At 53.5% G+C, this 27,440-nt stretch overlaps 1 protein-coding gene across 10 annotated transcripts in view; it reads left to right on the forward strand.

Annotated features, from left to right (window-relative positions):
* Positions 1–21,127: 21,127 nt before the first annotated feature.
* The window catches only part of BAIAP2 (BAR/IMD domain containing adaptor protein 2), an 88,747-nt gene continuing 82,434 nt past the window's right edge, over positions 21,128–27,440 (forward strand). For 8 of the 10 annotated variants that reach the window (XM_073311971.1, XM_073311967.1, XM_073311974.1 and 5 more), the window contains exon 1: positions 21,128–21,210. In XM_073311971.1, the coding sequence (XP_073168072.1) occupies positions 21,163–21,210 (48 nt within the window). In that variant the 5' untranslated portion in view covers positions 21,128–21,162. The remainder of the gene's footprint in view (positions 21,211–27,440) is intronic. The other 2 variants (XM_073311976.1, XM_073311977.1) reach the window with 2 other exon arrangements.

Genomic DNA, 27,440 nt, shown 5'->3' on the forward strand with positions numbered 1-27,440 from the left:
AGTGGCAGGCAGGGACATAAATGTTCTGCTGTCTGCTGCGGTCTCTTGCTCATCACCCTTTTTTGGGTTCAGATCGCAGACAGGCAGTTGGGTTAGCACTGAAGGGGTTAATGCAGCATGCTGCATTCATCAAGGCAGTGAAATGACCACTTACTGAACTGCCAGCCGTTTCCTGTTTTAATCCCTGTACCCAACAGATTGTGCAGCATGTTTCCTTGAGAGGAAAAGCCAGGAGGGGTGTGTGGCCTCTGTGGTGTGTTATAACAATAAAGCCTTTCTAATGGTGTCACCAGTTCAGCTTCTGTGATCAGATTGTCATGATAAATGTGTTTTGAGTGACTGAGGGGGGCTTTCCATCTCCCACACAACCCTCTTCCCGGGGGAGAGCTGGGAAAGGAATGGCCAGAATCTGCACTCCTGTAGCATAGAGTAACCCCAGCTGGGTGGATCTTAGGAGCAGAATTTTTGTTAACAAATTACAGTAACATTGCCAAGACTGCTCTGTGGCTTGGGTGCAAACTGCAGCCAGGTAAAATAGGGGGAGAGAGAGCTGGGAGCGTGTGGATGTGGGGATCTGTGTATACTAAACCGTAGCGGCTACTGGCAGCTAGAATGAAGGCTGAGAAGGGCAAATCTGGTGTAAACCTGTTGCTTCAGCCAGCTGTGCCTGTCTTCACCTCCTGTAGGGTATCTAAAGCCAGAGGGGAGGCGCTGGGCTGAGAGCTGCTCTAAGAGTAAAACAGCCTCCCATGTCCCTAGGTGAGTCGGAGTCTGGTGAAGGCGGAGAGGTGCGTGGAGGTGCCTGGTCTGCAACTGAGGTGATTCCAACATGGCTGAATGGGTGTGGGGTGAAAGTTCCCTCTTCCATGGTTCCAGTTTTGCCATGAAAACGAGCTCTTTGTAAGGGGCCCTCGATAAGAATTAACAAGCTAAGAAACAAATGGGCCAAGCCCTGCAGCTTGGGCTGCTGGAAGGGTGAGCTGCCAGGTTAGTTCAGACTTTCGTTAATAGCAGTGGGGCTGGGTGGGGCCTGGCTGGACTGCAGCGTGGTTATCACGTTTCCTACTTGGCCACTTGCTCAGAGGATTTTCCTGGGCCTCCCTCACTGGTGTTCCTGAAACAGTGAAGAAGGTTGTAGCCAGTAGCAGCTCCACTGCTTTGAACAGATGTTCATTGCCTTGTAATGCGGTGTCTCTAAAACCAGGCACATGCCCTACACCCCCGCCCCTTGGAGGGATAGAGAGCACAGCACAAACCACACACTGGGGCACGGTGGACTGGGCTAATGGGATGCAGCACATCGGGCTCGATGCGATTCTCCTCCCTGTCTGGGGTGGTTTGGGAGTTGCACCCACTGCACTGACTGAACCAAGAGGCTGGGGCTGGGGGATCCTAGGTGCCTCCTCCAGCTGGGCCCTGGCCCAGGGCATCATGTGCAGTGCTCTGCCCTGGCTTCTGCCTTTCTCTGCCCAAGAGGATCAAACACCCAGAGGCCCTGGCTGCTCTTGACCCCCAGCTGGAATGGCTTTTCCTGTGACTATTTGTCCAGCCGTGCAATAGTGGGCGATATGGATTTGGATCCATTCCTGCTGGATTTTACTTGGCCGGATATTTCATTCAAGCATCTTCCCTCCTCAAAGAAATTCATTGAAGAACCAGTGCTTGTCACTAATGAAATCCCTGTTCAACCAAGCAGCCTCATGCTGCTCCCTCTGTCTCTAGCACCCACACAAAGCATCCCCAGAGACTTCCCCACTCCCCGTGCTGTTCCCCTCCCCTGCACCACAGCCCTGGCAGCTTCACTGCACGGGATGTTTGATGAGTCTTTCCCACTCGGGACGCTGTACAGCAGAGTTAGTGCAAAGGTTTGTGACGACCAAAAGACTGTGGTTTTAAAGATGCCCATCACAAGGCAAGAGGACGGTGGGAGTGACTTGCAACCCCGTAACCTGTGATGGGCTCTGTGTAGTTTGAAAGCTTGTCTCTTTCCCCAACAGAGGTGGGTCTAATAACTGATCTTACCTGACCCATCTTGTCTCCCTTGCAGCCTCTTAACATTTACAGAGACTCATGATTTGACATTTCTGTCAGCGCCATTAGACATGTGTCTCTGTGGTATTTCTAATGTGCCAATCAGCAGAGCATTTAACGTGACTTGTTTTTGAAATGGAAAGATCTGACCTCGTGCAGAAGTCAGGGATGGCGCGGGTCTGCTGGGAGACAGTGCCACTTTCCTGTCCTGTAGTTGCTGGAGAGACCGTCTTTGTTCCGCAGGGGCCTTTGCTACCCCCCATTCCTTCCTGGCTTCAGAGTCTGTCTTCGCTCCACGGAGCTCGCCCAATGCTGGGTCTCAGGGAGCAGGTGAATTCTGCGGTTGTACAGATCTTGTTCCTGGGAATAATTTTGGTGAGGGGGAGAGGGAATTACAGCAGACGTTATGCAAGCAGCATTGCCTTTTAAATAGAACGTTATTCAGAGTTGTCCACGAGGTACCGGTGCCTCTGAACAGCCCTTGGCTCTGTACATTGGGCTTTTTTTAAAAACTCATGAGATAATCCCCTCCCCTCCTCTTGATCTTCTGGGAGTTGCCCGGAAGCCGGTGCCTCATGTGGGGGAGACACTTTCTTCATACACGCTCCCTCGTGGCCTGAACACCCTCTTCTTTTGAAATCACTGCAGCCCTTTTAGTCTATATTTAATTGAGTTGTGTAACTGCTGTGATGATGCCAGGCCGGGCCCGCTGTCGTTTCTATGCCAACACAGCTGGATTTTGGGGCGGGCTGGAAAGGAAGAAGGGCTTAGCTCTGACAAAGGCTGAAGAGGTCACAGACCCCCCACTTGTCCAGATGTTTTCTGATGTGCCTACAGTGGAAGTGGTCAGATAAAAATCAGTGACTCCATTGAAGTCTGAGGCCTTTAATCTCCCGCTGGATCTAGGCGTGTTTATCTCTGGGGGTGAAGCACGCAGCTTCCCAGTGTTTGCACCTAGGCGATGGACCCCTGCCTTCATGGTGCATATGCTGCCAGCTGGCGCCTTGGAACCGCTGGCTCTGCATCTCTCTGTTGCTGGGAGCTGAGGGCCTTCTACCCTCCCCTGTGAACACTGAGTCAGGAAATGTACAGCTTATGTTTTGGGGGTTCCCCCACTTTCCTTTCTACCATCTTCATAACAATACCCTGCCCTTCAAAATCACTGTCCAAGCATTGATTAGGGTAGGTAGCATAGTAAAGATGGGGAAAAATCCAGGCACAGAGAGAGGGAAGTAACTTGTCCGTGATCCCGCAGCCCCATGAGAGTCAGACACAGAACCCAGGAGCTCTGGCTTTTAGACCCTCTGCTCTAACCACTGGGCTATGCAGCTGACTTGCAAGACCCTCCCCTTGGGCAGAGGCACTCCTCCATGGCTGAGGAAGGCTCAGCTGGGCTCCCCTAGCACATTTTGAGGGTTTGCCATAGTGATCGTGACACAACATTCCCTTCGTGTGATGTGTTGGGGAGGAGAATCAGACCCCTTCCCCCGCAACCCCGGGCTGGAGGAAAGGCTGTAGCTGGTCAGATACTCCCCCAGCTGCAATGGCCGGAGCACTCGGGCTCTGGAGGAGGAGGGAAGCAGCGCCAAGCTGGGATGTGCAGGTGGGAGAAGAGGGGGGTGCTCCTATCACCCCAAATGACCTGGAGGCTGAATACGGCCAGGCAGGGTTAATCAGCTGCGCAGAAGCGTTAGTGGCAGCCCCAAGCCCAAGCTGCAGTGCCCCCTGCTGAGAAACCCGGGCAAACCCACCTTGGGGGGCGCTGAGTGTTTTACGTGGTCTTGTCTCACTAGCGAGTCTTGCTAGCTCAGCTGGTGGGAAAGATCCGTGCCGTTTCCCATAGAGAGCAGAGCTGAGAGCAGAGCCGCTCTGTTAGCAGGCTGTGGGACTGGGTCTCGGTGACCTTTTGCAGTGTGGACGACGCCCGTGCTACATGGAGCCTGGCAGGTGGCTGGAGCGGTACATTTAGTGACAGATCAGAAGTACCAGAGTTGCCATTCCGCTGCCCTGGGACTTCGCAGGGAAGCTCAGGTCAATTTCCTCCCAGATTTCTAATCCGGCTGGAGCCTCACAAACTTATCACTATCCCCATGTGCCTCTGCTTGGCCAATCTCTCCCACTCCTAGCCCACTCGCCCAGCATTGAACTGGAGTTGGGGGTTCCCCAAGCTCACGTGCCACCATGGATATGCATTATGGCTCCTCCAAGCTTTACAGCGATTTCCTGCCCTGCTGCACGGACTGATCCTGGCTTCCTTTCAGGAAGAGATCAGTGTTGCCTACAGGTGTCTGCCATGTGCTGCCCTTCAGCAGACAGCTCCCTTCTGGCCATCACAGCAGGCTGCCCAGGGCTGAGTGAGGTGAGCCATGATGTGCAGTAGCCCAGCATTGAGGAGAGGAGGCAACAAGCAGGAGAGAATCAAAATGGCATGGCCACGCCTTTAAAATCTGTAGGTGACAACGTCCCAATTTAGGGCAACCTTAGGCAGGTCTAGGCTAAAAATCAAAGTTGACCCAGCCATGTCCCTCAGGGTAGTGAAAAATCCCTCCTCCCAGGACATAGTTACGCCCCGATATGGACAGTGCTAGGCTGATGGAAGAATTCCGGGGAGGTGGATTAACTACAGCGACGGGAGAGCCCCTCCTGTCCCTGCAGTGTCTATACTGAAGTGCGGCAGCTGTCTCACCGCTGTTGTTTGTAAATGACTCTCCCCTGGGCTGGGAAAGCCTGGGAGATGTAGGGAGGAAGTGACAGCCCATCTCTGCTTTGCTTAGCGAAGTTCCCAAGTCCGCCAGCTTTGCACTCGCTGAGTGTGACCTCTCTTTGTGAGCAGCCCCAGTGAAATCAGGGGACTTAACAGCTGAGGAGCGTGTGCAAGGGCAGCAGCGCTGGGCCCTTAACGAATCCATAATGTACACGTTGTGACCCTGCGGCTGCTCTCAGTGTCAGAGGTGCCGTCCAACTAGCCCTGTGCACCCCTCTGTTTAAAAATGTGATGCACACGTCCCAGCATCCCAGTTATGCAAATCACACAAACTATTCCTGCTTCCTAAAACTTCCCCTGGGAGCTCCTAGCTGTTTGTAGTTCAGCATTACTGGCCTAGGATTAGCCTTTCATCTCCCTGGGCGCCACACCAAGGAGCTGACAGTCCCGGCAGCAAGCATCTGGAGCAAGGATCCTGTTGTGTGTCTCCCCCTTGACCTCAGCTTCCTCCCTGGCTCACTGAAAGCGTCACAAGTCGCAGCTGTTGCTCAGTGGGTTACCCCAGACCCAAGTGCCACCATTGAGGCAAAAGGTAAGTTTCGCTCTTGGCTCTTGAGCATTTATTTGCTTTTCTTCCAAGGGCCCTGTGGGGTCAGTAGAATGTGATACTGACAGAACATCTGTCTTGTTTTCCAGCACATCCATATCCGCCCAGCTCTCTGTCCCTTTCATTGCCTTCCCTGCATCCTCCTACAATGAATTCCTATCCGTCCATCTGTCTCCCCTCCCTCTTCCCAGACCCCCAGCCCCAATTACCTTCTCTTTATTCATAGTTGCTTTGTCCTCACTCCATCCAGTCCTCCCACCCACTCCCTCTCTTCCATACTCCCAGCATTCCCCACCACTAGGCGTTTGGGGGGGACGTTGCTTTTCACCCAGGAGGCCCCCCCACCCCCAGTTTGATGTGCTACCTGACTGCAGGGCAGAGGAGCTGTCCCTGAGCAAAGCCAACGGCTGAGCTGGCAGTGAAATTAACCCGGAGGATGACGAAGAGAATCGAGTGTGATTGCCGGGACAAACCAAGGTTCTGAGCAGGAGGGGCTCAGAGAACCTGTTCTTTAAAGCAAGGCTGACAGGAAAGGACCATCCGCAAGGCATGTTGGTGGCAGGTTTATTGCAGTTTGCAGGTGCCCAGTCCATGGTTCCAAGAAGGCCTCTGAAGAGGTGAGGCTGCTGGTCTCTACAGTATTCTACTCTGTGCCTGCTCTCGTCTTCTAACCACCCTGAAACCCGCTCCCTGCCACCCCGGTCCTCCCCTCCCACGCAGCTCTGTAGCTACCAGGACTTCATTGTAATCAGCTACAGACGTACCTCCTGGTTGAGAGAAGGGAGCATCTCTAGCAGCATAGGGGTTTATGACGCATTGGAGCAGGCCTCGCATCCCCTTCAGGAGGGCGGAGTTTGCCTGTCCCTTGCTCTAGGTGTGTTACAGGTTGTGTTATATTTTTTAAAAATACCCATACGTGTTTCCTCTTCAATTGACAAAACCATACAGACCTTTCCAACCCCTAGAACTGAAACTCCCTCCCGCACTCCCCACCCTGCACCCCAGGGAAAAGAGAAAAGAACATCCAGTGGGCTGCACAGGTTAGCCACCTGTGTGTGACGCAGGCACCCCACCCCCAGGGGGTTTTAATAGCACACCCCACACAGGGCTAGGGTTGACTTTCCAGAACTACTACTATTCCTTTCGTCCCTGGGGAAGATGCATTGGAGGTCAGGGGTGGAAACTGATACTGGCCCCAGCTTCCAGCACAGCTCGAGCTTCCTGCCCAGCCTCTGCTGGCCCTTTGTATTTCAGAGGAAAAGGCCAGGGCAGAAGAAACCTGCTCCTCTTTGCCCCTGCTCTTTTATCCACCTCTTTGTGTTGTGTCACAAGGCAGGGCGGCAAGCTCTCTGCCACCAGGGCTCTCTTCTTACCACCCATTTGTGCAGCGCCTAGTGCCCTGGAGCCCCTCCTCCCCCAGCCCGACACAATAACACACTGGCGTAGGTGAGTGAGTAAAAGTATTCAGCGACACTGCCTATGTCGTTAGCATCACTGCGTCAGACTCTCCGTTTGATGAGCTGGGCTGGTCCCCGCCAGCATACCTTGCCCCAGCAGATGCCTCATTCGATGCAAACTAAAGCAGAGGAAATGTGTGTCGCTGCTGGGAAATGCTGGACGTTAGAGACTCGGCGTGACACCAGGTAAATCCTTTTCAGAAAGTTTGTGGCTAATTTAAATGTTTGGGAAAACTATTGTAGGGGTGTGATTTTCGGTAGCGCCCAAGTGGCTTTGCGGCACATGGCGATTGCAAAGCCATGGCATGTCTGCGCCCGCACAGGGGTGCATGGGAAAACCCCAACCCTCAACGCTTTGATTTTGAGGACTTTCAAACAGTGCCCCTTCATACTGGTTTTCTCCTGCCTCAACTATCTATAGCTGGGTGTCTCTCCAGACGTTTGTGTGTGTTCATCACCATGGTACCTTCATCTCTATGCGAGAGCTGCCAACTGCCAAGAGAACAGCTTTATAGCTGATTGCTAACGTTTCTGCTTGTATTACTCCAAAGACACTGAAGTAAATCGTTGTTCGTTATTCCCTGATGAGCCGACTGGTCCAGGCCCACCTCCGTACAGCGCGAGTCCCTTCCATTGGAGTAACTGATGGGCCCCAATCCTGCAAACGTCTTTGCAGGCGCTTAACTTTGCCCATGCAGGGCTCGAGCCAGAGCTGATTAAAACCAGTGACTTCGGTGGGCTTTGGGGCAGACTCATGGCCCGTCGCGTTGGCGTCAATGGGCTGCCTAGCACGCACCTAAGGGACGACAGGCTGTGCCCTGCAGCAGGTTAAGTCGCTCACTTTGGGTGAGAGATTACTGGGGCCATTCAAATCACAGCCGTTAAGGCTTTGTCTACACTACCAACGTATGTCAGCTGAAGGGCATTGCTTCCACACCCTTGAGCGATGCAGTTCAACAGCCCTCACGCTGCCGGTGTACGCAGGACTGTGTCACTGGGAGGGCGGCTCCCGCCTCTCCGGGAAGTGGAGTCCCCACGCTGACCGCAGCAGCTCTGCCGGGGGCATACGAAGCGTCCCCACGACATGCTGCAGCAGGGCAGCTGCAGCACTGTACGCGTAGAGCCGCTCTCAGTCGTAAAATCCTCTTCCTTGGCCTGGGCTCCTAGCCTGATGGCTGGTTGTGATCCAAACAGGGTTTCTCTTACGCTGGTGGTTGGGTGATTCCAGGTAGTGCTGCGGGGGCCTCTGAAGGATGAACGCTCGTGGGTCCTTCCCTTGGCAGCCAGCTGTTTGGTCTGTGGCCTTGGAGCTGCGGGATGGGACCTGTCCTCATTGTGACTCGGCCGTTGCAGCTTTTCCACCCACAGAGTGGGGCCCTTGAAGTGCTGTGTGCACCTCGGGCTGCTGGTCTGAGCAGGGACGGGGCTGTGACTAGTTGGTGCTCGCTCCTCACTTGGGCTGGGATAAGCCCTGGGGCTTGTTATTCCTCTGTTAGGAGATGGCTGTGGGTTGCTAGGTGCTTAGTGATTCATAGATTTTTAAGGCCAGAAGGGACCACTGTGATCATCTCTGACCTCCTGCATAGCACAGGCCGGAGACCTGCCCCCGTGATTCCTGCCTCAAAGCTGTAACTGAGCTAGAGTGCAGCTTTTAGACTCTGTGTGTGTGTTCTCACATACACACACACACACATTATTTATGTATGTGTGATTAACGCTTTGCATTAGCAGGATGCTGGCAGCTGCCACCTGCCCACTTGCCTTGTTTGTCATTCCTCTTTCCTCTATGCTCTGGGTCCATTCATCTCTCTTAGTGTGGAAGCTGTCCAGGGCAGGGACCGTGTCTCCCTGTGGTTCGTACAGTGCCCAGCACGTGGGCAGGAATGAACAACAACAATAATAAATCATAGCTGCTATTTCTGACCTCCTCTTATTTCAACAATGCAGCCGTGGGAATAACCTCCAGAAGCCAGTGCGGCTCCCCTTGAACATACCCTGTCTGATCTTTCTCCACATCCCATTGTTCTTTAAGACGGCACTTGGGTGACAGCTATGAAACATTAGAAGTTCAGGAAAGTCTGTAAACTGAAAGGGCCCCAATAACATTAGATCTTTAATAGTTTCTAATGACCTCAACAAATGAACAATAGCCAAATCCTCTAAACAAGAATTAAAACAGCACCCAAGCACAGGGCTCTGTGCACTAGATGTGTTTATGGAGTTCGTATTTCTGTACTTCAGTACAGCTCAGTAAAGCACACAAAAAAGCTTTAAATAGACAAGTTTCCTCTGTTTATTTCAATGGCTTGTGTATTTCAGACACTCAGGAGCCCCCGCCTGACTTATATTCTACACTACTACGTACATCCAATGGCTGTCCCAGGGTGGTTACAGTATCTGGGGGAAAGCTTTTGCTTCCAGTTTGGATCAGCAGTTTGGTTTAACCCTTGGGTGCCTGTACGGTGAGTGATCATTCCACTAATGTGACAAATTAACCAAAAAAGGGTCGATGGATGCGGTAACTGATCTGGGTTTCTGTGAAAGTGCAAGAACGAGACTTCTTGACAGTTTGGACAGGGGTGAGAATTTTTGCCTGGCGTGACCCTCCCATTGCTGTTCCCTGCCGATGCCCTCAGAAAGAGACAAACAAAAAAATCTAACATCCTTTTCACGTTTTCAAACAAAAAGCCCCAGGGGAGAAAAAAACCTTTGCTGTAAACTCATGAAATCCAGAGACCAAACCAGTTACTGGCCATAAGGACCATCTACAATACCAGCTTGCCACAGGGAACAGGGTTTTGCTTCCACTCAGAACTGAGCTGCAAGATAAAATGCCCCCTGTGCCGAAAGAAAATCCACAAGAAAAAGCAGGTCGCTCCTCTGCCTTCGCTCTAGCCCAGTGGGACGGTCTCGAAAGTGACCCATCAGATTTCAGAAAATCATGTTAAAATTCTTTTAAAAATAAATGATTCTTAGCAGCAAATCCAGGCAGTGCACACAGCAGGCAGTGTATTAGGACCCTAGTGGGGAAGCCATCTGTGTGAGAGATGCACCATGCAAATTTCCTGGTAATCTCATTTAACAAGCCGACACTTGCAGGTACATTTCTGCCTTATACCACATAATTTGGAGGGGCTTAATGAGACTAACCTGAAATCTTGTTTTCTTGAGTATCCTCTCATTTCAGTACATGCCAAAGAGGGATGATTGAGTATGAATTTTAGACTACCTGCCGCTGTCAGAGCGAAGATGGGATTTTAAAGGGAGAGCCTCTAAGAGCCTAAAATCTACAGAGTGAGTGAACGTGTGTCTGCCTCTCCCATATGGCGACTGGGTGTCATATAATCATGGAAATTAATGACAGAAGAGGCCTGTTAGATCTAGTCCATCCACCTGTAAATACAGCCTTATTCCCTGGACAAGTGGCATTTATTGTCCTGTCTTATTTGAAATGTGCCAAGCAATGGGAACACAGAATTACTTGACCAGACCAGCGACCCATCTAGCCCAGTTTCCTGTCTCTAACCAGTGGCCAGCATCAGCTGCTTGAGAGAAAGGTGCAAAGAACCGAAGAGTGGGCAGTTGTGGAATTACCTGTTTCATTCTAGCCCCCATCAGTTAATGACTGGCTCATGCGCTAAGGCAGAGGGTTTATATCCCTGTTTTCTTCAATCTGATCTATTGTGTATGTTCTCATCACCCAGATCAATGTCTTATTCCTTTTGGAAATCTGGCTGAGCACTTGGCCTTGATGTTATCCTGTGGCAGTGAGTTCCACTGGTTAATTATGAGTTGTGTACATGTATTTCCTTTTCTAGCTTTTAAATGTGTCGCCTTTCATTGAATGTGCCGGCCCTCCTGAGGGAGAACAATTCCACAGCTGGCTACATCTCACTGCCTGGAAGCTTTACCAGCTGTTCAAATGCAGCCTCAGACCTGGTTCTTTCCGTCTCCTTTCCCCCAGCAGCTCCTCCCCTCAACAGTGAGGCCCAGGCAACCTCACTGCTTGGCTGTAACTTTGCAGGCACCTAGGGTCCAGGTTCTCTGTCACTTGGTTGTGCTTGTTCAAGCCATTGAATAGCTCTTTTGTCAGTGACTGTGTTGCAATGAGCGAGCGCGTGACCTGCCTAGGAGTGCTAGCATGACACCAGAGTGTAATCATTAAAAAAAACCCTAATGGAACTTCTAAAGTAGCTCTCTCGCACACTCACACACACACCTGCAGTCACACTGGGTGGATTACATAACACGGTGTTGCTACAGTAACTTCGCTGCACCCCAGCGGCAGTGGGAGGCGGATGTTAATGTGCTGTGAGTGGATACATTCCCTCTCGGATAGAAAACACCCTCAGACAGAAAGAGAACTGGGGTTCCCATGAGAGGAATGTGGAGAGTGGGGAGCCCAGATTCATATTAGGAATTCTGCAGGAAGCTGAATATGAAAGTCAGAGATCCAAAGGGGATAATGGAGACTAGAGTAGGACTCCCCTGTGAGATGCTTCTAACCACGACTATTTCAAAGCTGTTGGTATAACTTTACTAATGTTGGGCTTGTTCTAGAATCACAGAAATGTGGGGCTGGAAGGGGTCTCGCGAAGTCCATCCCTGACTGGGGTTTGTCCAAGCTGCTCTTAACTGATGGGGATTCCACAACCTCCCTTGGAGGCCTAGTCTAGAACTTAATTACCCTCATAGTGAGAAAGTTTTTCCTAATATTCAAACTAAATCTGCCTGGCTGCAGATTAAGCCCCATTACTTCTTGTCCTTCCTTCAGTGGACACGGAGAACCGTTGATCATCATCCTCTTTATAACAGCCCTGAACATATTTGAAGACTTATCAGATCCGCCCCCCCAAGTCTTCTTTTCTCAAGACAAAACAAGGCCGGTTTTTTAATCTTTCCTCATAGACTAGCTTTTCTAAACCTTTGATCATTTTTGTCGCTCTCCTCGGCATTCTCTAAATTAGCCACATCTTTCCTAAAGTGTGAAGCCCAGAGCTGGACCCAGTACTCCAGCTGAGGCCTCGCCAGTGCCAGTTATCTCTTATGTTGTACAAACACCACTCCCATTAAAACACCCCAGAATATTCGCCTTTTTCACAGCTGCATCTCATCACTGTCTTGTATTAAATTTGTGATCTACTATAACTCCCAGATCCTTTTCACTGTGGTATGACCTAGCCAGTTATTTCTCATTTTGTATTTGTGCATTTGATGTTTCCTTCCTAAGTGAAGTACTTTGCACTTGTCTGTATTGAACTTCAATTTGTTAATTTCAGACTAATTTTTCAATTTCTCAAGGTCATTTTGAATTCTAATCTTGTCCTCCTAGGTGCTTGCAACCCCTCCCAGATTGGTGTCATCTGCAAATGTTATAAATATACTCGCCACTCCATTATCCAAGTCATTGATGAAAATATTGAATGTTATGTGGGACTGTGTCAAAAGCCACATCACATCTACTGCTTCCCCCCATCCACTAAGCCAGTAACCCGGTCAAAGAAGGAAATTAGGTTGGTTTGCCATGGCTTTTTCTTGACAAATCCATGCTGGCTATTCCTTAACCCTTTATCCTCCAGGTGCTTCCAACTGATTGTTTAATAATTTGTTCCAGTATCTTTCCAGGAATAATACAGAGAATATTGACATGAGGTTCTATCTGGTCTATCTTCTTGGGGTCAGTCCAGGATTGTTCCTTACTCTGTGTTCTCCAGTGCTTTCTACTCTCTAGTTCTGAATGTCTCATAGGACAGGACTCCCACCAGATCCTCTGGGAGACTATTCCAGGAGGTTTCTCACCCTTGTTTTCTAGTTTGTTTCCCGTGCACATGGAAAGTGAGGCTGCATCTCTGCAGCAGACACAAGTGAACCATTGACACCTCTCGGAAATCTGGTTTGCAAACAGCGGGTTCAAGGTGCCCAAGGACAATAACATAAAATGGGATGAAACTGTAACCCCACAGTGACCTTGGTACATTCCTGCCATTGCCCGATGCTTGCACAGTGAAGCACGGAAACAAATGAACAGTTTAGAAAACCAAATCAAAGGAAATGTATGGCACAAGGAAGGCCTGCGATGGCCACACACCCTGAAAGTGCTCAGCAGGCCTGCTGCTGGGAAGGAGGGTCCTACTCTGGGATTAGCTGACCTCCTTAGGGCATATTTAGTGAAGCAAAAATGCCAAGAACTATTCCAGGAACTCAGCTGCCACTTGCAGGTTCTTAAAGTGGGAAAAGCCGTAGGCAGCTATGATTTGGTAAATCCTTCTCTTAAAGTGAAGATGAGAAGAATCACTGGATGCTTCCAGCTGGGGATCAGGGGAGCCGCTCTCCATGCTCAAACTTCCTGAGCATAAGGCACACACAGAAGCAGCAGAAATGTGGGGACAGGAAAGCTCTGATACAAGACTAGCTCTAGATGTGAGACATTCTCTGAGGGGCCTCCCAAAAGGCCTCTTTTATTATGAGAAATTACAAATCCTTTTATCTTCCTTGCCAGAGGAACAGCTTGTTTGAATTGCTGGGCTGTCACACTGGAATTAAATGCAAGAACCCCCCACACCCATGACATAGTAAAGAACGACTTACATAACGCAACTAAAAATAACGTGATAAAGATGCACACAATGGCTCTCTTCCCATCCCTCCCCTCTGAAAGCCTTGCCCTGGTGTCCTCTGCATTGAGGGGCAAGTCCAGTAGCCCTCAAGTGAGCAGCACCCACACTTCCAACTCTGAAACACCCCCCCCCATCCGACTGGTCAACAAGGCAGAATACTTGCTGCTTCCTGCCTTACTGGGGCTCTCCTGAAAAGATCGAACGTAGCATTCCAGGTCCCCATCCCTGGACATGAGCCAGATCAGCATGCCACGGTCCCCTCCTCTTTGAAAGCTCACCTCTTACAAAGGGCAAATATATCCCAGTCCTCTCAGCTGGGACTAGTTAACAAGTCAGTCAAAACAAAAAGCCCCATCTCACGTCCTTCCTTTGTCTTCCCTGCCCCCCAATGTGTACAACCTACATGGGGCAGGTACAAACAAAGGCCAGGGACTGGTGTCAACGAAAGGCAGCAACACTGGACAGTCAGCTGGGCATCTTGTGGGCTCCCCTGTGTTTGCTGGATGAAGGCCAACAGTGGAGGGAAGGAGAAGTGAAAGAGAAGAGTGTGGTTCTGGGGTAGGAGAACACCTAGGGGTGACAGTGGACGAGAAGCTGGATATGAGTCAGCAGTGTGCCCTTGTTGCCAAGAAGGCCAATGGCATTTTGGGATGTATAAGTAGGGGCATAGCGAGCAGATCGAGGGACGTGATCGTTCCCCTCTATTCGACATTGGTGAGGCCTCATCTGGAGTACTGTGTCCAGTTTTGGGCCCCACACTTCAAGAAGGATGTGGATAAATTGGAGAGAGTCCAGCGAAGGGCAACAAAAATGATTAGGGGACTGGAACACATGAGTTATGGGGAGAGGCTGAGGGAGCTGGGATTGTTTAGCCTGCAGAAGAGAAGAATGAGGGGGGATTTGATAGCTGCTTTCAACTACCTGAAAGGGGGTTCCAAAGAGGATGGCTCTAGACTGTTCTCAATGGTAGCAGATGACAGAACGAGGAGTAATGGTCTCAAGTTGCAGTGGGGGAGGTTTAGATTGGATATTAGGAAAAACTTTTTCACTAAGAGGGTGGTGAAACACTGGAATGAGTTACCTAGGGAGGTGGTAGAATCTCCTTCCTTAGAGGTTTTTAAGGTCAGGGTTGACAAAGCCCTGGCTGGGATGATTTAACTGGGAATTGGTCCTGCTTTGAGCAGGGGTTTGGACTAGATGACCTTCTGGGGTCCCTTCCAACCCTGATATTCTATGATTCTATGATTCTAACTGGTTTGTGCTTTCCCCTTCCTCTTGTTCTCAGAGTTCAGGGAGGAGAGATTCAGAAGATGACAAAGAAAGATGGAGAGGGAGATCCCACCAGACATAGATCCTCCTCTAGGTCAGACATGAAGAGCCGCCTGCCCACCTCCCTTAACCCCAAGGAGAGTTGGGGGAAGCGGAATCGTGTGGCCTCAGGCAAGCAAACTAAAAACACTTGAAAGTAAGAGCGGGCTGGGGGTGAACAGAATGCTCTGAGACCACAGCCCCCGCAGCGCCCTAGGCCGTAAAAGGAAGCGGCTGGAGGGGCATGGAGATGTATATCCAACTTATTAACTACTGACCCTATGGCCACAGGTTTGCCCTATCCACAACCAGACCCTGATGTGCCTCTGCTGCCCCGCTCACAGGTGTGTCCCACCCCCATCAAAAATTGTGCCTTTTTCTCCCACTCCGATTGGAGGAAAGAGATGCCCAATCCAACTGCCAGCTCTTGTGGTTGTATGCCTTTGGCTAACAATGCTATTGCACCCGCCCTCCATGGTCTGGGAACCTGATTGGCCATCGGATGCATTACTATGGCTGGGAAGAAAACATCTGAAACATGAAATAAATGTAACTGAAGCAGAGACATTTGCCTGAGTTTGCAGAGAGCCTGATACAGTAGCTTTGAGGAGTGAGCTGCCCCATTTATTTTAATGGGTGCTGATTCAGACCCCAGCTGATACTTCAGAAGCCACCATTGTTAACTTCTTCACACAGTGCACAGTCAACCTGTGGAACTCCTTGCCTGAGGAGGTTGTGAAGGCTAGGACTAGACCAGGGTTTAAAAGAGAACTGGATAAATTTATGGAGGTTAAGTCCATTAATGGCTATTAGCCAGGATGGGCAAGGAATGGTGTCCCTAGCCTCTGTTTGCCAGAGGGTGGAGATGGATGGCAGGAGAGAGATCACTAGATCATTACCTGTTAAGTTCACTCCCTCTGGGGCACCTGGCGTTGGCCACTGTGGGAAGACAGGATACTGGGCTGGATGGACCTTTGGTCTGACCCAGTGTGGCCGTTCTTATGAACTATTTTGTTGTTCTTTACAGCATGGGGAAAAGGTCATGCTGCTGAAGAGTCATGCTGCAGAGATCAGCACCTCCCTTTCCCCTCGGAGGAGGGCGGGGAGTGGAGGGAGGGCGGGTACAGCCTTTAATGACACAACATGGGGGTACAGTGGGACATGATTGCTTTCATTTTGAGGGGAATCAGGTTTCAGACATTTGGGAAAGGCAGCTCCGGGAGCCAGTCAAACCCCCAATATCTCCCCAGAGTCTCTTGTGCCTGTGAGGAAGCCCTGAAAGCCCTAGCCTGAGAAAGATGCTGATTGAGACAGAAAGGGAGACAGACAGATATTGGGGCCAGCATGGCCTCGAAGCGGGGGGACAGGAGAGGGAATTCTGAGGGGCATCTGGGCCTCTCCATTTGAAGGGAACAAACGAGACACCAGATCCTTCTGCTTGGGGGAACGGTGGGGAACTGCAGCTGCCTGGCCGGGGTGTGGGAGAACTGGCTCAATATGGCACCAAGTTCTCATCCAGCTCCCGCTCTTCCCCAGCAGCTCCAGGACATGCCCCGCACAGTGGAATCCTGCTCTAGACACGCACTTCCACCGTAGGGAGCCAAAGCTCCCAGGCCTGTTGTATGGGCTCAAGTCACGTGCACACGACATTAGCCGTTCTATCCCCCTCCTGCGCCTCTGCCCTTCATTCCCCATTTTGCCCCCTCTACATGTTTAGCTACCTCCCCTCCCCCAGGCCCTTTCTAATCACTATTTCCCTTCCCTCCCCGACTCTTCTCATTTACCATCAGTGCATCCATCCATCTCCCATGAAACAAACCCTTTATCCCGCCATCCATCTTGTAGTACAAACTCTCCCGTCTGTCTGTCTATTGCTCTAAAACCCCCTCCACCAATCCATTGCTGACCTTCTCACCTTGATACGTGAGCAAAAGAAAAGCTGTGAGTTCCTTTTTGTTCTCCCACGGGGGTCTAGGCGGGGTGGGAAGTGTGATGATGGGGGGCTGGATGGGATGCTATGGGGAGGAGGGACAGAAAGTTGGTATGGGTGCTGGGTGTTATGGGTATAAGAACATAAGAACGGCCACACTGGGTCAGACCAAAGGTCCATCCAGCCCAGTATCCTGTCTGCTGACAGTGGCCAATGCCAGGTGTCCCAGAGGGAGTGAACCGACCAGGTAATGATCTAGTGATCTCTCTCCTGCCATCCATCTCCACCCTCTGGCAAACAGAGGCTAGGGACACCATTCTTTACCCATCCTGGCTAATAGCCATAAATGGACTTTACCTCCATGAATTTATCCAGTTCTCTTTTAAACCCTGGTCTAGTCCTAGCCTTCACAACCTCCTCAGGCAAGGAGTTCCACAGGTTGACTGTGCGCTGAGCGAAGAAGAACTTCCTTTTATTTGTTTTAAACCTGCTGCCCATTAATTTCATTGGGTGGCCCCTAGTTCTTATATGATGGGAACAAGTAAACAACTTTTCCTTGTTCGCTTTCTCCACACCACTCATGATTTTATAGACCTCTATCACATCCTCCCCATAGTCTCTTCTTGTCCAAGCTGAAAAGTCCTAGCCTCTTTAATCTCTCCTCATATGGGACCCGTTCCAAACCCTAATCAGGGGTGTTGGGGGCTGTAGAGTGCCTGGGGGCATTGGGGGCAGGGGGGGCATGGGGTGGTTAGGGGTGTTGGGGGCAGGGGGCTGTAGGGTGCCTGGGGGCGTTGGGGGCAGGGGATGTGTGGGGTGGTTAGGGCTGTTGGGGGCTGTGGGGTGCCTGGAGGGGTGGTTAGGGGGCAGAGGGGGGTGGGGGCTGTGGGGTGCCTGGAGCGGTGGTTAGGGGGCGGGGGGGCTGTGGGGTGCCTGGAGCGGTGGTTAGGGGGCGGTGGGGGGTGCTGGAGGGGTGGGTAGGGGGCAGAGGGGGGTGGGGGCTGTGGGGTGCCTGGAGGGGTGGTTAGGGGGCGGGGGGCTGTGGGGTGCCTGGAGCGGTGGGTAGGGGGCAGAGGGGGGTGGGGGGGTGGGGTGCCTGGAGGGGTGGTTAGGGGGCAGAGGGAGGTGGGGCTGTGGGGTACCTGGAGGGGTGGTTAGGGGGTGGGAGGGGGCGGGGCAGAGAGGGGTGGGGGGCTGGTTAGGGGGCGGAGGGAGGGGTTAGGGGGCAGAGGGGGCGGGTAGGGGGCTGGTTAGGGGGCGGAAGGGTGGTTAGGGGGCAGAGGGGGGCGGGTAGGGGGCTGGGTAGGGGGCGGAGGGGTGGTTAGGGGGCAGAGGGGGGCGGGTAGGGGGCTGCATAGGGGGCGGAGGGAGGGGTTAGGGGGCAGAGGGGTGGGGGCTGTGGGGTGCTGGAGGGGTGGTTAGGGGGCAGAGGGGGGCGGGCGGGGGGCTGGTTAGGGGGCGGAGGGAGGGGTTAGGGGCAGAGGGGGCGGGTGGGGGGCTGGGTAGGGGGCGGAGGGAGGGGTTAGGGGGCAGAGGGGGGCGGGCGGGGGGCTGGGTAGGGGGCGGAGGGAGGGGTGGTTAGGGGGCAGAGGGGGGCGGGTGGGGGGCTGGGTAGGGGGCGGAGGGAGGGGTTAGGGGGCAGAGGGGGGAGGGCGGGGGGCTGGTTAGGGGGCGGGGGCGGAGGGGTGGTTAGGGGGCAGAGGGGGGTGGGTAGGGGGCTGGGTAGGGGGCGGAGGGAGGGTTAGGGGGCAGAGGGGTGGGGGCTGTGGGGTGCTGGAGGGGTGGTTAGGGGGCAGAGGGGGGCGGGTGGGGGGCTGGGTAGGGGGCGGAGGGAGGGGTTAGGGGGCAGAGGGGGGCGGGCGGGGGGCTGGGTAGGGGCAGAGGGAGGGGTGGTTAGGGGGCAGAGGGGGGAGGGCGGGGGGCTGGGTAGGGGCGGAGGGCGGGGTGGTTAGGGGCAGAGGGGGGCGGGCGGGGGGCTGGTAGGGGCGGAGGGAGGGGTTAGGGGGCAGAGGGGGCGGGCGGGGGGCTGGGTAGGGGGCGGAGGGAGGGGTGGTTAGGGGGCAGAGGGGGGCGGGCGGGGGGCTGGGTAGGGGGCGGAGGGAGGGGTTAGGGGGCAGAGGGGGGCGGGCGGGGGCTGGGTAGGGGGCGGAGGGAGGGGTTAGGGGGCAGAGGGGGGCGGGCGGGGGGCTGGGTAGGGGGCGGAGGGAGGGGTTAGGGGCAGAGAGGGGCGGGCGGGGGGCTGGTTAGGGGTCGGAGGGAGGGGTTAGGGGGCAGAGGGGGGCGGGCGGGGGGCTGGTTAGGGGTCGGAGGGAGGGTTAGGGGGGCAGAGGGGGGCGGGCGGGGGCTGGGTAGGGGCGGAGGGAGGGGTTAGGGGGCAGAGGGGGGCGGGTTAGGGGCGGGGGGCTGGGTAGGGGGCGGAGGGAGGGGTGGTTAGGGGGCAGAGGGGGGCGGGTGGGGGGCTGGGTAGGGGGCGGGGAGGGGAGGTTAGGGGGCAGAGGGGGGCGGGCGGGGGGCTGGGTAGGGGGCGGAGGGAGGGGTGGTTAGGGGGCAGAGGGGTGGGGGCTGTGGGGTGCTGGGTAGGGGGCGGAGGGAGGGGTTAGGGGGCAGAGGGGGGCGGGCGGGGGGCTGGGTAGGGGGCGGAGGGAGGGGTTAGGGGGCAGAGGGGGGCGGGCGGGGGGCTGGGTAGGGGGCGGAGGGAGGGGTGGTTAGGGGGCAGAGGGGTGGGGGCTGTGGGGTGCTGGGTAGGGGGGCGGAGGGAGGGGTTAGGGGGCAGAGGGGGGCGGGCGGGGGCTGGGTAGGGGCGGAGGGAGGGGTTAGGGGGCAGAGGGGGGCGGGCGGGGGGCTGGGTAAGGGGCGGAGGGAGGGGTTAGGGGGCAGAGGGGGGCGGGCGGGGGGCTGGGTAGGGGGCGGAGGGAGGGGTGGTTAGGGGGCAGAGGGGGGCGGGCGGGGGGCTGGGTAGGGGGCGGAGGGAGGGGTTAGGGGGCAGAGGGGGGCGGGCGGGGTGCTGGGTAGGGGGCGGAGGGAGGGGTTAGGGGGCAGAGGGGGGCGGGCGGGGGGCTGGGTAGGGGGCAGGGGGGGGGCGGGTAGGGGGCTGGGTAGGGGGCGGAGGGAGGGGTTAGGGGGCAGAGGGTGGGGGCTGTGGGTGCTGGGTAGGGGGCGGAGGGAGGGGGTAGGGGGCAGAGGGGGGCGGGCGGGGGGCTGGGTAGGGGGCGGAGGGAGGGGTTAGGGGGCAGAGGGGGGCGGGCGGGGTGCTGGGTAGGGGCGGAGGGAGGGGTTAGGGGGCAGAGGGGGCGGGCGGGGGGCTGGGTAGGGGGCAGAGGGAGGGGTTAGGGGGCAGGGGGGGGCGGGTAGGGGGCTGGGTAGGGGGCGGAGGGAGGGGTTAGGGGGCAGAGGGGTGGGGGCTGTGGGGTGCTGGAGGGGTGGTTAGGGGGCAGAGGGGGGCGGGCGGGGGCTGGGTAGGGGGCGGAGGGAGGGGGTAGGGGGCAGGGGGGGGCGGGCGGGGGGCTGGGTAGGGGGCGGAGGGAGGGGTGGTTAGGGGGCAGAGGGGGTGGGGGCTGTGGGGTGCTGGGTAGGGGCGGAGGGAGGGGTTAGGGGGCAGAGGGGGGCGGGCGGGGGCTGGGTAGGGGCGGAGGGAGGGGTTAGGGGGCAGAGGGGGCGGGCGGGGGGCTGGGTAAGGGGCGGAGGGAGGGGTTAGGGGGCAGAGGGGGGCGGGCGGGGGGGCTGGGTAGGGGGCGGAGGGAGGGGTTAGGGGCAGAGGGGGGCGGGTTAGGGGGCGGGGGCTGGGTAGGGGGCGGAGGGAGGGGTGGTTAGGGGGCAGAGGGGGGCGGGTGGGGGGCTGGGTAGGGGCGGAGGGAGGGGTTAGGGGGCAGAGGGGGGCGGGCGGGGGGCTGGGTAGGGGGCGGAGGGAGGGGTGGTTAGGGGCAGAGGGGTGGGGGCTGTGGGTGCTGGGTAGGGGGCGGAGGGAGGGGTTAGGGGCAGAGGGGGGCGGCGGGGGGCTGGGTAGGGGGCAGAGGGGGGTGGGTTAGGGGGCAGAGGGGGGCGGGTGGGGGGCTGGGTAGGGGGCGGAGGAGGGGTGGTTAGGGGGCAGAGGGGTGGGGGCTGTGGGGTGCTGGGTAGGGGGCGGAGGGAGGGGTTAGGGGGCAGAGGGGGCGGGCGGGGGGCTGGTAGGGGGCGGAGGGAGGGGTTAGGGGGCAGAGGGGGCGGGCGGGGGGCTGGGTAGGGGGCGGAGGGAGGGGTTAGGGGGCAGAGGGGGGCGGGCGGGGGGCTGGGTAGGGGGCAGAGGGGGGTCGGTTAGGGGGCAGAGGGGGGCTGGTTAGGGGCGTGCGGCGCCCGGCGGGCTGGCCCCCGCAATTGGCGGCCGATCCTCCCCCCCGGGGCCGGCGGGCGGAGCTGGGGGCGGGCGGAGGCGGCCGCCGGGGCGCCCGGCGCGGGGCGGCGATATAAGCTCGGCGGCGGCCGCGCCCCAGCGCACTCCGCCCGGCTGCACGGCGCTGCGCGACCCGGCCGGCATGGCGCGCTCCGAGGAGGTTCACCGCCTCACCGAGACCGTCTACAAGGTGAGCCCGTCCCCGTCGCCTCGGGCCCCGCCTCGCCCGGCGCTGCGCCTGGCCCGGGGAGGGCTGCGGGGACCGTAGCGCGGCTCAAGCCAGGGCAGCCGGCTCGGGCTCGGCTCGAACGAGTCGCTCTCAATTTTTCTCGGCCCCGGCTGGCAAGCAGCGGGAGCCGGGGCTTGTCCCTCTCCTGGCTTGTTGCTGGTTCGTGGGCTGGGTTGGTTTGAGATGTTAATTTGCGGCTGTCTTTCCCCGGGGGCGGTTATGCAACGTGCCGTGTCTTTTATTTTTAAATAATTGCAAGGGTTTGGTGTTTGTTTTCTTTCTCTCTCGCTCTGTGTGTGTGTGGGGGGGGCCGTTTCCAAATATGGGGAAATGGGATTTAGTCCTGAGGGCTGGATGGAGGGGTGGAAAAAGGTGTCCTCTTATGTAAGCGCAGAACTGGCGGTGGGGTTGGGCAGGAGTAATTTACCATCGCAGCTGCCTTGCGGCACTTCGCTCTCCTTAGAAGTGGCACCCTGGACTCAATTCCTGACTTTCGTGCTGGTCTTACAATGTGGTCCCCAGCGATCACTCGTAGCTGCAGTTCATGGAGAAACCGACTGCAAAGGGGGGGGGTGTTGGGGAGAATGAAATGATTCCTACCTACGCTGGAGTAACAGGCTCTCTAACTTCTCTCCTTCCACCTCCACAAGATTAAATTTTATCAGGCAAAAAATTTCATATCAGAATGAAAAAGAGTGCTTGGGCACCTTAGAGACTAACAAATCCTGATTTTACAGAGGTGATCCTCTTTACTTTTTCTTCTCTTAAAATTCTTCTTTTAAGAAACTGAATGTTTGTTTTTTCATTGTTCTTAAGATCCAAGGGTTTGGGTCTGTGGTAACCTATGCAAATTGGTGAGGGTTTTTACCAAACCTTCCCAGAAAAGGGGGGTAATGTTTGGGAGGATTTTTTGGGGGGGAAAACCTTTCCAAACGGACTCTTTCCTAATAATAATACTGGTTAGACGCTTGGTGGTGGCAGCGAAAGTCCAAGGGCAAAAGGTAAAATAGTTTGTACCTTGGGGAAGTTTTAACTTAAGCTGGTAAAAGTAAGCTTAGGAGGTTTTCATGCAGGTCCCACATCTTTTTGCAAATACAGACTAACACGGCTGCTACTCCGAAACCTGCCATATCAAAATGGTTCATATTAGTGGTTCCAAAAATAGAGCTTTAAAATTAAGCCCAATTTCAAACCTAGCTGTCTCTTTCATGATGAAAGGTTTCCTTGGCTTCTGAGCCAGCCCGGGGTATTGTACTGTCCTGTGAAACCCACTTAACGGTTTCACTGCCACATCAGATAACCACATCAGCTCTGCATACTCTCGGGGACTGAAGAGGGCCGTGTACCGTGAGAGCCCTTTGTTTTTAATGACCCTTCCTAAGCTAGGAATGCTGTGCTGAAGGGGCAGACCTATTTAGTCCTAAATCTCCTTTTGACTTGTATATGATGGTGCTAGATGAATATGGGGTTAAAGAATACACCTGTAAAGGAAGAGAGAGCTCCCAGGCAGGTCGTGCAGCAGCAGATGCGTTCATGAGGGAAGTGTTGTTAAAAGGCACGTCCTTCGCGCTATGTCTGTAACTCTGTTATATCTGAGGTCAGTGAGTCTAGTGACTTGTTTTTTTTTCCTTCAGAGTTTCACAACCAGAATGTTCTTGCGCTGTGTGAATTAGGGTAAACGACGCCGTTCTGCGACGAACTCGGCTATAATCCCTCTAACCGAGGACGTTCTGCAGGCTGTCGTGCAGTAAACTGGAGCAGTTACACTATTGTCTGTTTTATAAATGGCTGGAGCACTGAACTATTTGTAAGCATAAAGCGAGTTAAATTGTGGTAGGAAAACTTAGGCCCAAAGCATTCAACGCAGCGGTTTGAATGACTGCAGTTTGAAAACGCTGGTTTTCTTTGTGATCTCCTCAGGGCATAATCCTCATATGACCAATCACAATTCCATTTTAGTCAAGACGATGAACTGAAGTCCTGTTTTCTGTTCTATGTTGTTATGGCCAATCTGATAAAGAGGTTTCTCATGTCTGTGAAAGTTTAATTAGATTGTGATTTGACAACATTTAACTCTGCTAGCATTGCAGATGTCCATGGGGGTGCATTCCCTCCTGGAAAATTGTCTGACCTAACGGAATCTGCATTGCTAGGTTGCTTGATATTTGGCCGTGGATATTCCGGATGCATGGATGTTAACTTTCCCTTGCAGTCTGAACGCTCTCTTGCTCTATGTGATGGAGTATTGTGCTAATCGGCAAGGCTCGGTGTCTAAGAATTATGTATGTGCTTAAGCTGAGCATACATAGTGATAATAGCTGTTGAATAAGTAAACTGGATTTACCAGTCTTCAGAATCGAGTGATTTGTATGAGTCAGTCTCCAAGGTCAATTGCTACTGAACCGTTTCTGCTGGTGGCTCAGCCATAGTGAAGGTGTTGTCTCTGAAGAGCTGTGTTACTAGGCTGTTGGCAGTGTGGGTACAGATTTCTTTGGGAGCCTGTGCACAGTCCTGCTGTGAACTTGCTGTGTGGCTTGTTTGTTTATGGCCATGTGATACCATGGCACTGTTTACCTTGGCAGTTGCAAACTGAACTTGATTTTTAAGCTTTGTGTTTGCGTTGGCCAAAAGAGACACTTGAAGGGGGTTCTAGTTTGAAAACAGCTGAGTAAAGTTTATCCTATTTATTCTCCAGGGACGAAAGCACGAATGTTAGCATGGCCTCTCAGAGTGGGATTGCACTGCTATCTGGCAGTTCACCTCTATGGACTGTAACTGGCTTCATCAGTTTCTGTACTGTCTACCCAGTCACTCAAACCTGAGTTTTTACCTTTTTGCTTGCAAAGAAAACCTTCTGAATGTGTATCACTACAGTGCTGCTTTACTTAGTTTGCAGACTGAAAGGAAGCAGTCATAATGACACATAATTTTCAGAGTCTGGTCTATGATACAAATCCTGGACCTGGTTAAAATGCAGTTGTCCTGGTTAAAACATATTTCACTTTGCAGTGTGAACAGAACCCACATTTAAAAAGTGTGAACTGACCCTATTCATCTCAACATCACATTGACTCTGAAGCCTGAAGACAACAATTTAAACAAAGCAACGTTGTTAACTTTTCCACTGCTCATCATTTTTATAGAACATTGTGCCAGCTGGAGGATAGAGAAGGATAACTTGGCATATGGGTGAATTTTGAGTCAGGTATTGTCTTTCTCTCTCTTCCCCCCCCCCCCCCGCGTGCCCCCCCCCTCCATGTGGGCCCTAATGGGTTCCAAATCCGTGCCTGATCCAGGTATTGTAATTCCAAATGAAGTTAAGACACTGAGTTGTATGCTTATGGGTAATAAAACACTGACCTCTTGTAGGCTATGTTAACATTTCTGTTCTTGTGAATAGTGCTTGTTTGTCAGTAGAAAGAAAAGAATCCTCTTGCCGTGTGAAGATGTCCAACAGGAGTTATTGTCTGGGACCCTTACAGAAACTAGATGTTTGCTAATCCCCATGAGCAACTTCAAAAGAAATTATCCAAGAAACAAGATTCAGGATCCCATCGAACTCCATTAAGGCAATGGGAGTTGTTTCAAACCAAACAGTGAAAGCTTAGTGTCAGTGTCTCAGGGCGTTGATTGGGGGCAAGGAGGGAAAGCATGTATTGGTTTGTTAGAAGAAATGCAGTTTTCCTGCTGCATATTTATTGATAGGATTTTGGGGTATTGGTAGCTACTGTGACCCAGGAAACTTAACAAAGCTTCCTTACAAATCCTACTATAGGGAAGCAGCCAGCTCCTGCTGCAACTGGGTACAGAGTGCAAGGCTTTCCGCAGCTTGTCATGTTAAGTACATATTCATAAGTTCTTGGACAACAATAAATGTCTCAGTTTTAAGGAGATGAGGGGTGAGGTAATATCTTTTAATGGACCAACTTCTGTTGGTGAGAGAGACAAGCTTTTGAGCTACACAGAGCTCTTCTTCCAGGCTTAATTTTAAACAGTCCCATGGTTTGTTGGTCTTGCTGATAGTCTGGTAGTCTCTGCTGGTGGCCCAGAGATGGCACTTTCCTAAAATGGATCTAAGCTCTGGATTTCCCCCAGGTCAAACACTGCCATTTTGATTTTGGGTTCTCTTTTGCCCAGGCATTACTCAGGTTTGAATCTCAAACTTCTGCTCCGGTGGGCTTTCTACAGCAGCCTGGGCCTTGCTTTGGGAGGCAGGACCCAATCCTGAGTAAATGGAGGAAGCATGGATCTCTCTGCCACTTCCATGCAGTTACTAATTGCAGACCTCCGTATGGGGGCACCTGCTTTGTGCTTAAGTGAGTGGAAGGGGAAGCAACTCGGCATCATCGGTGACTGGGAACCACCTCTCTGCCAGCTATGCTGTGTGGCTGGAGCTCCCTTTGCAGGTGGCACCTTGATGTCCTCCGTTACGATGTCTGGAGCAAGCAGCTGGCTTCTGGGGACTAATTTATATAGCGAAGAAGCCTTGGCCTCCGTGCCGAGGCTTTCCTGAGGCACGCTGATGAGGAAGGCCCTTTGTAATTATTTTCCAGAACCAGTGCTCGCCCTCAGAATGATTGCACTTAATGAGATGGTGGAAGAGCTGTCAGCCTCCCCCTCACTGATGCTGCAACTACAATCAGCTGCCTACACATGTGGAGTAATTACAGAGAGGGATGGAGGAAGCTGGCACCTTCCGCCAACGTAATCCCACTTTCCCCAGGCGCTGATTCATCCGTGCGGACCTTATTGTATCCGCACAGCTGCTGCAATGGCTCTGAGACTGAGAGGAGCTTTGCTGCTAGCACAGGTGACGTGTGAAACTTGGTATGTGCCCGGAGACAGACTCGTTCGGCAAGGGGAAAGGGGTATCGCCCCTCCGAACAAATAGCTAAACCTGCATCTATAGTGCAGGGCTTTTGCAGAGCGTTTGTGTTTGGCAAAAGTCTGAAAGACCTGGGGACTTCCTCTTCCCTAGAAGAGTAGGCTGGTCCCAGTGGTGATGGATTACATTACTGGGAGCTTCAGTCCAGCTTCCATTTCCTGTTACAAACACCTTTTCAAATGGAAGAGTGGTTTTGCAAGGATTTCTGGACTGCGCTGAGGAAAGATTCCTAAAAATAAGAATAATAATAGTCTTGAGAAAACGAAGGCAGAATTCCTTACAGTCATCAGAAGTAATAAATGTCATTGCTCGCATAACAGCCTCTTGCCTCATTATCTCAGAGTCTGGAGGGAAGGAACGAGAATCTCACTCAAGTGAATCAGAGGGGAAATAGTGGGTGGTTTTGTGTGTGTGGCAACAGGAGGGAATCTGCGGGCTGGCAGAGAGGGAAGCATTCGCCCCAGAAGCTATCCTATGCCACTGCGTGTATTTCATGCATTGTGCTCCTCTGCCGCTCCTTTGGCCAAAAGAGTTTGCATCGCAGGAAGCACTAGGCAATAGAAAAGCCGCTGACTAAGGATGGCTGCAGTGCTGGGAATGGCTCTTACACCTGCACTGTGGCTTTTCAGGGTTTGTTCTTCCTTTAGTTTCATATTGGGCAGTTGCTGGTGAATTTTGACAGGGATTTTCGCTTTTTGCTCAGACAACTGATCACTGACAATTCTCTAAATTAACAACATGGAAGCTTTAGAAAGGAAGCTGATTGTAATTTACATTTTTATAGCGCCTTTCTTCCCAAAGAATCCCAAATCGCTTCCCAAACTCTCTGTAACTGGCACCATTGAAATGCAGCCAGCTCTGGAGTGGAGCTTAGCTGGCCGTTGCCTTTAGACTTGTTATACTGAGCTAGCTCATGGTTGTGCTATTCGCTCCCCCCACCCCCCCATTGCTTGTATGTCCTGGATCTTCCCAGTTCTCAAATCATTAATACAAAGTGGTTTAACCAGATTGGAGCCTTTGGTTTGGTAGGGTTTTATAACATGGCTGTTCTAGTCAGGATGACGAAACAGGGAGCTGAGCTGCAGCCATGTGCGTGCAATGGCCTTTGCAGTAGTGCCGGTTGAGACCTGCAGGTGTGAGTTCGGTTGTCTGTAGCGTGGTTTCCCTTCCTGTTGGACCACATCAATGCATTCCTCATCTCCAGGCTGACTGCAAGCTCTGGGAATGAAAGCAAAAGCTGCAAAGACGCTCTAACTGGTCCAAGTGGCACTTCTATCTTATCCGTGACCATTCAATATCTAAGGTA

This window comes from Lepidochelys kempii, chromosome 14 (genome assembly GCF_965140285.1).
Source record: "Lepidochelys kempii isolate rLepKem1 chromosome 14, rLepKem1.hap1, whole genome shotgun sequence".
Classification (NCBI taxonomy): Eukaryota; Metazoa; Chordata; order Testudines; family Cheloniidae; genus Lepidochelys; species Lepidochelys kempii.